Consider the following 12,276-nt stretch of genomic DNA (forward strand, 5'->3'; position numbering starts at 1 on the left):
GAGGCCATTCGGCCCATCGAGTCTGCACCGGCTCTTGGAAAGAGCACCCTACCCAAGGTCAACACCTCCACCCAACACCAAGGGCAATTTTGGACACTAAGGGCAATTTATCATTGGCCAATCCACCTAACTCGCACATCTTTGGACTGTGGGAGGAAACCGGAGCACCCGGAGGAAACCCACGCAGACACGGGCAGACTCCGCACAGACAGTGACCCAAGCCGGAATCGAGCCTGGGACCCTGGAGCTGTGAAGCAATTGCGCTATCCACAATGCCACCATGCTGCCCCTAAGAACAAATAAATCTACACTATATAATTTTACCGTAATCCATGTACCTATCCAATAGCTGCTTGAAGGTCCCTAATGTTTCCGACTCAACTACTTCCACAGGCAGTGCATTCCATGCCCCCACTACTCTCTGGGTAAAGAACCTACCTCTGATATCCCTCCTATATCTTCCACCTTTCACCTTAAATTTATGTCCCCTTGTAATGGTTTGTTCCACCCGGGGAAAAAGTCTCTGACTGTCTACTCTATCTATTCCCCTGATCATCTTATAAACCTCTATCAAGTCGCCCCTCATCCTTCTCCGTTCTAATGAGAAAAGGCCTAGCACCCTCAACCTTTCCTCGTAAGACCTACTCTCCATTCCAGGCAACATCCTGGTAAATCTCCTTTGCATCCTTCCTAAAATGAGGCGACCAAAACTGTACACAGTACTCCAAATGTGGCCTTACCAAAGTTTTGTACAGCTGCATCATCACCTCACGGCTCTTAAATTCAATCCCTCTGTTAATGAACGCGAGCACACCATAGGCCTTCTTCACAGCTCTATCCACTTGAGTGGCAACTTTCAAAGATGTATGAACATAGACCCCAAGGTCTCTCTGCTCCTCCACATTGCCAAGAACTCTACCGTTAACCCTGTATTCCGCATTCATATTTGTCCTTCCAAAATGGACAACCTCACACTTTTCAGGGTTAAACTCCATCTAATGGGTACAGCATGTTGACCTGTACCCATTATGGGCTCGATTGAGACTTTCCAAACACTGAGATAAGATCCATGTAGTCAGCAGGGAGAGATGTTCAGCTTAGTGGCCTGAAATTTGAGCCCTGGTCCCAGAGCTGAAAGATCCGTGACTAATCCATCCTGTTTGACATGTTCTGATTTTGTCTTTGGCAGAAAGTCATTGAGAAATTCAGTGAGCTTCTAAAGGAAGCGGAGAAACTGCTGGACACGCTGGTGAAAGAAGAGCTGGCCGAGTGGAAACGACGGCAACAGAAGGCCTGCATTGGTGCCCCGTTGGACGTTAGCTTGGATCTACTGGAGAAGTGGTACGCAGAATGGTAGCTTGTGCCGATTTGCGGGAGGGAGGCCTTGTTCACGCTGATTCCAACTTTGTCCAACACATGAACAATTTCTCCCTCTCACACACACACACATGGATAAATATTGGTACCGATTATCTCCACTGCCCCATAACTCCAACTCTATTATCTTACAGGTTTACTGCAACTGCATTGTGTCTGTTTCAAGTGAAAAGGTTGCTGAAGAAACTGGAGGAGCTGGGAATTAAACTGACCTATGATAAGGATCCCTTTAAAACGCAAAGACCTGATTTGGAGAAACAAGCCAGAGGTCTGCTAACCTCGCTCATGCAAAGGTACTGGTCGGACCATGGGAGATTGACTTTATTTTACATCACTTGAGGCATATCCTCAGTACCTATATAGTGTGTCTAAAAGCTCATTCTGTAGCAGCTGTTGTGCAACATCTTATGCTATGGTGCAAGAGCTGTGTTTATCCAGTAATAATAATTTTAGCCAACAATGTGATTGCATCCTCAAATCACTTATGAATTCTTGCTGCTTTTAATCAAATTAAATGACCCGCACGATATTTCCCAGGGGGGCGCGGCACGGTGGTGCAGTGGGTTAGCACTGCTGCCTCACGCCGTTGAGGACCCGGATTCAATCCCAGTGCTGGGTCACTGTCCGTGTGGAGTTTGCACATTCTCCCCGTGACTGTGTGGGCCTTACCCCCACAGCCCAAAGATGTGCAGGGTAGGTGGATTGGCCACGCTAAATTGCCCCTTAATTGGGAGAGGGCTGGGTTGGAGCTACGAATGTATAAATATCTAAATTAGTGGAAGCATAACATTTAATGCTGTTTTTAATGACGAGTTTTCGCTACTTTAATTAAAATACTTTCACTTTTTCTACAAATATAGTGCATTTGTTGTGGAGACCCAACCTTGTATGCCTATTCAGGGTAAGATGCCTTTGGTATTGAGGACAAGCTCTCAGTTCTCAGTTAAGCCACGGTGAGTACAGATGTCACCTTCAGTGATAGTGCAATGATGTTTAAAATACTGGACCGTTTTTGTAATTCACGTTTGGGGCCTTGTGTGTGGAACGAGAAATTGATGTAGCAGTAATTCAGGGGGGTACTTCCCGTAGTAGCGTACTTCTGATTTCGGAAGGATGTCCGTTCAAGTCCCAATTCCTAGATTTCAGCAACTAATCCAGGCTGGCACTCAGTATCTGAGGGAGTGCTGCACTGTTTGAGGTGCAATCCTTGGGCTGTGATGTTTAAAGCAAGCTCCTATCTGCCTTTGGGAGTGGAGGTACAGCAAAAACAATCCATGGCCACCATTTTGAAGAGCTGGGGAGTTTTCCCAGTGTCTTGGACAATATTTATCCTAACATCACAAAAAAAACCATTGGCTATTTATCACATTGTTGTTTGTGGGAGCTTGCTGCGTGCAAATTGACTGGCTTCATTAATCTACCTGACAACAGTGACTGCGCTTAAAAGTACTTAATTGACTGTAAAAGCTCTTTGGGACATCCGAGCGTCAGGAAAGGTGCTGCATCAGTGTAAACTCTTTCTTTACTTCAATTGCTGACTGATTCCCACTGTGGGCAGCCTATGAACAGCACCAGGGCAACCGATGGGATTTATGCCTTGAAACGTTCCCTGTTAAATTAGTGCATAAATACGAGATGGGAAAATCTCGTTTCTGAATGCTGCTGGTGTATAAAGTCTGAAAGTGCATTCTCTGAAGATTTCCCACCTACTGTAAATCTTCTGTGACCTTTTCTTAAAATTCTGCGTTTGTCCTTTCGCAGGCTTTTGGTGAAACTGCAAGAGGTGGGAACTCATCTAATGAAAGTGAAGGCTTGCATTGATAAGTGAGTGTATCATGTGAAAATATATCCTGATCTTCTATCGGATCATTTATACCTGCTCTTCCTCTTTGGGTAAGAGAGATGAACTAGCCAGACTGTGGATTATGTGCCCGTACTGTGCTTGTTCCTTGCAAAGCAGACCCATCAGTTTCTCCCTCTCTTACCTTGACGATGAATCACCTGAGCTCACGCCTATCACTCGGCTAATCAGTTTGGGTTTGTATCTCTCTGAAAGTGGGAGTCCCCAACTAGGAGGCCAGGCTGTCACTTCCTCATTGTTACCGTGCTTCTTTCTGCTTGGAGTTCAGCATTACAGTAAAGGTTCCCCTCTCAGGGCAGCATGGTGGCGCAGTGGTTAGCACTGCTGCCTCACGGTGCCGAGGTCCCAGGTTCAATCCAGGCTCTGGGTCACTGTCCGTGTGGAGTTTGCACATTCTCCCCGTGTTTGCGTGGGTTTCGCCCCCACAAGATGTGCAGGTTAGGTGGATTGGCCACGCTAAATTGCCCCTTAATTGGGGGGGTAAAAAGAATTGGGCACTTTAAATTTTAAAAAGCCTGGGGGGGAGAAGAGGGCGGGAGATAGTGAAATACACTTCTTCAAAGAATTTGTTGAATCTAGCTGCACGTTATGTAGACCAAATCATTGCCTTTAACAACATTTTTATATTTTTGTCTTGACAAGCTCAGCTAAAAAAGCCATAAATCATTTGTCAATCCTGATTTTTGTTCTTAACTTTCAGGAATTCACCGAATGGGAAAGGGTAAGAACATTGAAAATAAATGTTTGTAACTGATCTATATGTAAAGTATGATTTTCAAAGCCATGTGTTTTTAAAGTCTATGAATAAATGGGCGGGAATCAACCAGCTGGTGGGGTGGGATTAGAACATAAGAACTCGGAGCAGGAGTCGGCCATCTGGCCCCTCGAGCCTGCTCCACCATTCAATGAGATCGTGGCTGATCTTTTGTGGACTCAGCTCCACTTTCCGGCCCGAACACCAGAACCCTTAATCCCTTTATTCTCCCAAGTATCTTTCTTGCAGAAAACAGATGATAAATTGGGTGTAGAGGTTTTCTCTCCAGATTCAAAATGGAGAACCAAAGGACATGATTATAAGATAGGGCAGCACGGTAGCACAGTGGTTAGCACTGTTGCATCACAGCTCCAGGGTCCCAGGTTTGGTTCCCGGCTGGGTCACTGTCTGTGCGGAGTCTGCACGTTCTCCCCGTGTCTGCGTGGGTTTCCTCCGGGTGCTCTGGTTTCCTTAGGTTGGTTAGGTGGATTGGCCATGCTAAATTGCCCTTGGTTTCCAAAACGGTTAGGTGGGGTTGCGGGGATAGGGTGGAGGCGTGAGGCCTCTTTCCAAGGGCCACTGCAGACTCGATGGGCCAAATGGCCTCCTTCTGCAATATAAATTCTATGATTCTAAGATTCCGAAACCAAGAATTAAATAAAACAATATTTGTTTCTCATTTGGGTATTGTTCAGTTAATGCTGATGTGATTTAGTTCAACAATAATCCAGGGGACACGCAGATAAAGGTTTAATTAAATTTACTTTAACTCAAAAAATAAAGCCACACATGCAAGGTAGAACACTCAAGTGTCCCAGCCGGGGACTAACGCAAACTCTCCGTCTGGGTCTGGGGCGTATTTAAAGGGCTCGATAACTAGTCTCAGCTGGACAGGTCTCCATCTGTTACCATAGGAACTTGTACTCCATGAGCACCACAGAGAGATCAATGACTGATCCTGTGATCCTCGTGAGGGTTATCACATTTTTTTCCCCCCTCGCTCCTGTGACCATGAGGCCTCCTTCGCCATTTTGCATCCAGCTGGAGTCCATTGTCAGTGAAGTTGGATCTGGGGTGCAAAGCAGATGGGGGAACATCGCTTCCTCGCTGAGTGTCAAAGGACCACTGATGGGGGTTCTATCCCCAACGTCGATTTGCAGCCGTGGGTCAGTCATCTTCCTCCTGGGGGATGACCCTTGCGGGTAGTGGTAGGTTCCAAGGATGTTGAGGGCGTCACTCCACCTTTGCGTAGAGATATTAGATGCACGGCATAGTATGCCAGTCAAGGCAGGTCTGCGCAAAGGCGGACCAACTTGTTGGGTTTTAGTAGCGGAATTACTGGCGCAGCCCATTCCGCAAACGCTACCGGGTGCATTATGCCAAGGCGCTCGAGTCACCCAAGTTCACCCTCTACCTTGGCAAGCAGGGCTTAGGCGATCGGTCATGCCCTGAAATATTTACGTAGGGCCTCGGGGTCCACGTCGATCTTGGCCCGTGCTCCTTTGATCTTGCCATGGCCCTCCTGAAATACCTCTGGATATTTCCCATTGACTTCATATAGACCCTCGGTTTGCATCCTGAAGATCAGCCAGTCTCCACCCAGAACACTGGTTCCTGGTCCTTGCACAACAATTGGGGGAAGTCAGGGCATCGGTTACCCATGGGCGACCTGGGTCACGGTGTTTCCTACGATTCATAGAGGCTCCCCCGTGTACATGGTCAACCTGGCCCGGGTGTGATGCTGGCTCTGAGGCGCCTGAAGGTCTGTTCCCCCCCCCCCCCCCCGCCCACACACACTGGACAGCAGCTCCCGTGTCAACTACCATTTCCCAAGGGGTGATGGTTAACCCGGCGTTTAATTTTAATGGGGGCAACGTTTAGGGGTGGTGATGCAATTCAGTTGTACCAGTTCATCCTGTTTGGGCTGATGGATTTGCTGGGCCCGGTCATGAGCTAGGTTTGGCTTTTGTAAAACACTCGCATGACAGCTGCCCTCGGTCCTCTGGGAAAGCTTCTCCAACAGTCCTGGAGTTTCACGGCCATCCGCCCATGTCCTTGTGCGCCCAGGTGGTGGGCGAGGCACGGATGTGCTGTCTACAGGGAGCCCAGCGTTTCAATATGTGGGTTGTCCGACACTGAGCACGCTGCAGTCCATCGAACCGTTAGGTTTTGGGCCCCTGTTTCGAGGGACAGCACCAGTTCTCTGGCTCTTTTAAGATCATGGGCGGGTTCTGCAAGCGGTTTTCTGTGTTGCGTCATTTATCCCGCACATCAGCCAGTCCTGTAGTATCTCCGGCAGGGATGACCCATACTCTGTGCTCAGCCAGTTTCCTGAGCCTGATCAGATACCCCAGGCTCTCTTCAGCTGTATTAAACTTGTAGTACTGGAGAATAACTGGTCTCGGATCGTAGTAGTTCTCCACGAAGTTCACCAGCTCAGTAAAAGTCTTTCAGTCCAGGGCTGCTGGATAAGTCAGTCTCCTAATGATGACGAATGTCTGGGCTTCACAGGCAGTCAAAAGCATTGCCCTCTCCGTCATCGCCTTCCCCTCTGTCAGTCATCGCCTTCCCCTCTGTCAGTCATCGCCTTCCCCTCTGTCAGTCATCGCCTTCCCCTCTGGTCAGTCATCGCCTTCCTCTCTGTCAGTCATCGCCTTCCTCTCTGTCAGTCATCGCCTTCCCCTCTGGTCAGTCATCGCCTTCCCCTCTGGTCAGTCATCGCCTTCCCCTCTGTCAGTCATCGCCTTCTATGCCATTTGCACAAAAGAAATAGTGAATTTTTTTTAATAATGAATTTAGAGTACCCAATTATTTTTTCTAATTCGGGGGCAATTTAGCGCGGCCAATCCACCTAACCTGCACATTATGGGGATGAGTCCCACGCAGACACGGGGAGAATGTGCAAACTACACACGGACAGTGACCCAGGACCGGGATTCGAACCCGGGTCCTCAGCGCCGTGAGGCAGCAGAGCTAACCACTGTGTCGCTTGAAATAGCGCATTCTTTTGGCGTACTGGGACCAATTCTCCACACCCGCAGCGTACGGATCGAGTTTCCCAAATAACGGCATTTCCAGGTTTAGTTCATCCACTTCTTACCGGAGGCATTTTTCTTTTAAGCAGGGCTTTCCAGAATCCCGTTCTTGCTCCTCGTCGCCAGTGTAGCAATCCAGGAGACACAAAGATAAAGGTTAAACCAAATTGATTTAGACTCCAGTAAAGCTGCACCTACAGCATACAACACAAGTGTCCCAGCCTAGGGATAACAGGACCTCAGTCCGGGTCTGGCACAAGGGCTTGATAAGGGATTACAGCTGGCTGGGCCTCCACCTGCTACTATGGGAGCATGTACTCCACAAGCCCCACTGGGAGATCAGTGAGTGATCCCTCGTGTCCCTTGAGTTGTCACAATCAAATTTTTAGTTGAGGAGTAGAGGGACAAATAGAGAATTATTTGTAAATGTTAGTATGTTAGAGCAGAAATGTAATTTGTTTGTTTATTGTTTGTGTGCAGCCTGTTCATTTCAATGTATGATATCTTCAAAACAAAAAGTAGCAAAAAGGCCTGCACAGCACCTTCTGGATTACTGTATGGCCACATGCACACCGCTTAGGGGGAACATTGAAATCTGATGTCAAGAAAAGTTAGGACAGGATATAATAACCCTGAACGGAGTTTCAAAGCTCATATCCGAACCCATGATTAATCCTAATCATGAACTAGCCCTCTATATCCATCTCTACACTCTTCCCTCCGGCTCTCCCTCTCTCCCCTCCCTTTCACCCCCCCCCCCCCCCCCCCCCCACCCAACACTACCCACATTGCTACAACCTTCACTTCCTGACTTTCTCTTCACCATAAGTAATCTTCCAGTTCATTCAAAAGTCCTTTTGGCTTCATCACATTCTGCACTGAGCTCTGTTCACCATCACTCTTGTGCTCTCAAAACTTTCATTGGGTCACCTCCACTAATGCAGGGTTTTTCAAGGTGCGGGTCGTGACCCGTGGGTGAGTCACGGGAGGGTCGCAGAACAATCAGTGGCGCCGTTCCCACGGTGGTCTTGATCGCCGAGACACCGCCCAATGGCCACTACCGGCTTTAAAGTGAGACTGTGTGCAGTCTTCCAACCATAAGTGTCAGCAGTGAGCAGGTCACATGCCCTGCACATATACTTGACATCGAGTGTCATAGCAAAACTCCAAAACCTAGGACCTGGACCTGGCTCCTCCCGCTGCAACTGGATCCTCGAGTTCCTGACCCAGAAACCACAATCCGTTTAAAAAAAAATAAATAAAAATAAACAACAACACCTCCACAACAGTCCTCAAAACTGGGGCCTCAAGGCTGCAGACTATACTCTCTAAACACACACTAACGTGTGGCAAAACCTGGCTCCAATTCCATCTACAAGTTTGCTGATGACACGACCGTAGTGGGTCGGATCTAGAACAACGATGAGTCGGAGTACAGGAGGGAGATAGATAACATAGTGGAGTGGTGTAACAACAAAAATCTCTCCCTCAATGCCAGCAAAACTAAAGAGCTGGTCATTGCCTTCAGGAAGCAAAGTACTGTACACACCCCTGTCAGCATCAACGGGGCCGAGGTGGAGATGGTTAGCAGTTTCAAATTCCAAGGGGTGCACATCTCCAAAAATCTGTCCTGGTCCACCCACGTCGACGCTACCACCAAGAAAGCACAACAGCACCTATACTTCCTCAGGAAACTAAGAAAATTCGGCATGTCCACATTGACTCTTACCAACCTTTACAGATGCCCCATAGAAAGCATCCTATCGGGCTGCATCACAGCCTGGTATGGCAACTGCTCGGCCCAGGACCACAAGAAACTTCAGAGAGTCGTGAACACCGCCCAGTCCATCACACGAACCTGCCTCCCATCCATTGACTCCATCTACACCTCCCGCTGCCTGAGGAAAACAGGCAGAATAATCAAAGACCCCTCCCACCCGGCCTACTCACTCTTCCAACTTCTTCCATCAGGCAGGAGATACAAAAGTCTGAGAACACTCACTAATAGGTTCAAAAACAACTTCTTCCCCGCTGTTACCAGACTCCTGAATGACCCTCTTATGGACTGAACTGATCTCTTCACACATCTTCTCTACTGTATTTGCATTGTGTATTTATGTATGTCCTATGTTTTTTTATGTATGGAACAATCTGCCTGGACTGTATGCAGAACAATACCTTTCACTAACTCAGCACACGTGACAATATTCAAATCCAAGTCCAAAGTGCCTTGTATGTATGTACTTTTGGCATGAAATCATGGAGTTGAGCTTCTTCCATTTTCTAGCTGCCAGAAAGCAAGGCAAAAGGACAATGTAGATCGTTTTGTTACAAGACTCGGAGGCTTACGCAGTGTACCTATTGGCCAGGATCTCTCATCTGAATCTGCTGGAGAGAACTGCTCAGGATAGTCCGCGACAGGACAGAGCAGTGCTAGTGTTAGTTCTGTACAGCGCTCCAGGGCTCTGGTTAACAACTAGTATAAAGATGGTTTCTTGAGGTATGGTTTTGTCTATTTGTGCCAATTGCAAATAAAGGTGCAAAGCCCATGTGTGTTATGTGTAAGGAAGTACTGGCAAATGAGAGCTGTTGTTTCAGATTTTGAAAGAGAATTGGTGGGTGAAAAATTCCTTTTGAGGTTTAGACCCCAGAGTCAGCTATTAACTTACAGCTGCCTCCAAATTAAGACACTACTACACTGCTATAGCTGACCTGTGATAAACATGCCAAAGGTCCATGAGACTGTCAGCAATGTGGAGTAGCATCTCCCAAGAGTATCCAGTGCTGAATAAAATGAGCATTTTGTTGCGACAACCTACATGTGCGAGGTTGGATTTTCTGTTCTCGCAAAGATGAAGACGGCACAAAGGAGCTGGCTGAAGTCTGCCCCTGATGTGCATTGCCCCTCCTCCTGTGAACCTGATTGGCGTGAGATCACGAGGACCAAGCAGAAGTGAACGTGGGGTGTGTCATGAAGGTCGGCTGGTTGGCAAAAGTGGGGAGGGGGAAAAACGTTTTGAAAAACACTGGTCTAATGCATTGGCACAAAAATTATTTTCCTCATTTATCGGTCGATCCTTTTCAAACTTTTGCTTCACCAGACCTCTGCATCCTTCTGCAGGCCTAACGTGAACTCGCACACAGTTTCTTCCCTTCCCCTTGCTCCCACACATCATCAGTACTGTAAGAAGTCTTACAACACCAGGTTAAAGTCCAACAGGTTTGTTTCGATGTCACTAGCTTTCAGAGCGCTGCTCCTTCCTCAGGTGAATGAAGAGATGGGTTCCAGAAACATATATATAGACAAAGTTTCTGGAACATACCTCTTCATTCACCTGAGGAAGGAGCAGCGCTCCGAAAGCTAGTGTTTGAAACAAACCTGTTGGACTTTAACCTGGTGTTGAAAGACTTCTTACTGTACTCACCCCAGTCCAACGCCGGCATCTCCACATCACAGCTTCAACCATCACAGCCTGGAGTCTTGTAACCCTGTTCTTAATCCAAACCTTCCTCCCAGCCTATCTTTTCAACAATGCTTTAGGTTTCTTCTCAATTTCTGTTCTGTGTCTGCTCTTGTCTTCATTTGAGTGCCGTCAAAGTGGTTGTAGAAGTGCAAGTTGTTTGAAAACATGGGTGGTAAAAGGTAAAAATTGATGTTTTGCCATTCTTGCGGGCAGGATCTCTGGAAGTGGCAAAATGCCACTGAAGTAGCGGAAAGGAAAGGTGCTGAAGCAATAACCTCTAATAGATTGTGAATTAATAAGCTGCTGTGTGAGGAGAGCAGCTTTGCATTGTTAATGTACACTTTTTTGCTATTTGCCAACACAATTAAGTCCTCAATACTTCACTCACCAGGTATCGCAAATTCAATATACTCGGCACAACCACCAAGGCAATGAACACAATGGAATCCAAATCTGGGGGCCTGTGTGCTGATTTCAGACACTTGGTAAGGGTGTGGCTCAAATATTTGTGGCGAATTCCAGATTTCTTGATTCCACACTACTGCAACATAAAATTCTACTTTTCTGATTGCAGCAACTGAAGGAGCAGAAGTCTGGAATTGGAGGCAAAGGAAGTAATGAGGTAATACACGTCTAATTAAAGAGGTAGAAAATGATTTGTACTCTTGCTCATAAGTAAGAGCCTGAAATTAGCCCCCATAAATTAACTCAAAAGAATGGCATCCCAAGATGTTTCGTGACAGCACAGCAAGTGTCCTGTCATCGAGTCATAACATTGACTGGGATATTGAAGTGTATGCATGCGCGCAGCACACCCAGGATTTGACGGGGGCGAACACCAGTGAGTTAACAATTTAGGTGTTGTAACCTATTTCACTCCTGAGGAAGAGTTCAACACTGGAAATGTTGACTGACCTGTGTTCTCCTGATGCGCTGCTTGACCATTGTGGATCATTTGCCTTTTTCTTTAATCCGTTCCTCTCTTCCTCCACCCCAGGCGTCGCTGGTCGTCACAGAGGAGCTCCATGTTATTAGTTTTGAGACTGAGCTGGTTTACCAAGAGCTCAACGTTGTTCTTGAGGTATGTTTGCCATTGAAGTGACATTGCCATGGGTCCAGTGCTGTGAAACCTTGAAGCAAAACGTTTGGGGAGGGAGGGCCACATTAGTTGAGTTAAGCAAATGTTTGGGTGCATGAATTTCATTGTTGTTGCACTCATTCTATAATAATAATCTTTATAATATAATAAGAATAATCTTTAGTGTCACAAGTAGGCTAACATTAACACGGCAATGAAGTTACTGTGAAAAGCCCCTAGTCGCCACATTCCGGCGCCTGTTCGGGTACACCGAGGGAAAATTCAGAATGTCCAATTCACCCAACAGCACGTCTTTCGGGACTTGTGGGAGGAAACCGGAGCACCCGGAGGAAACCCACGCAGGCACGGGGAAGACGTGCAGACTCCGCACAGACAGCGACCCAAGCCGGGAATTGAACCTGGGACCCTGGAGCTGTGAAGCAACAGTGCTAACCGCTGTGCGACCGTGCTGCCCCACTTCAGCTTGTCCTGAAAATAATGCATTAGTTGATTGATTGCTGATGCCTTGCCACCACATGCCTTGCCAATTTTTAATTCACTGAGCTAATGTGTGTGCGAAGCATTACCCTCCATTTCAAAGACAACATCAAGGTTGTACTGCAATGACTGATCCATCAGCTGATCTGGCTAACAGCTTCCCCCGGGCATCTGTCTGAGAAATCTGGATGACTTCTTAGCTTTTCCTG

The 12,276-nt window shown here is 47.2% G+C and overlaps 1 protein-coding gene across 4 annotated transcripts in view; it reads left to right on the forward strand.

The window, feature by feature from the left end:
• LOC140405405 (signal transducer and activator of transcription 1-like) overlaps window positions 1–12,276 on the forward strand; it is a 134,507-nt gene that overhangs the window by 83,414 nt on the left and 38,817 nt on the right. For all 4 annotated transcript variants that reach the window (XM_072493768.1, XM_072493767.1, XM_072493769.1 and 1 more), the window contains 8 exons: window positions 1,190–1,341; window positions 1,512–1,670; window positions 2,238–2,330; window positions 3,139–3,201; window positions 3,939–3,959; window positions 10,883–10,976; window positions 11,066–11,113; window positions 11,489–11,572. In XM_072493768.1, coding sequence (XP_072349869.1) covers window positions 1,190–1,341; window positions 1,512–1,670; window positions 2,238–2,330; window positions 3,139–3,201; window positions 3,939–3,959; window positions 10,883–10,976; window positions 11,066–11,113; window positions 11,489–11,572 — 714 coding nt within the window. The remainder of the gene's footprint in view (window positions 1–1,189; window positions 1,342–1,511; window positions 1,671–2,237; window positions 2,331–3,138; window positions 3,202–3,938; window positions 3,960–10,882; window positions 10,977–11,065; window positions 11,114–11,488; window positions 11,573–12,276) is intronic.

This window comes from Scyliorhinus torazame, chromosome X, assembly GCF_047496885.1.
Source record: "Scyliorhinus torazame isolate Kashiwa2021f chromosome X, sScyTor2.1, whole genome shotgun sequence".
Classification (NCBI taxonomy): Eukaryota; Metazoa; Chordata; class Chondrichthyes; order Carcharhiniformes; family Scyliorhinidae; genus Scyliorhinus; species Scyliorhinus torazame.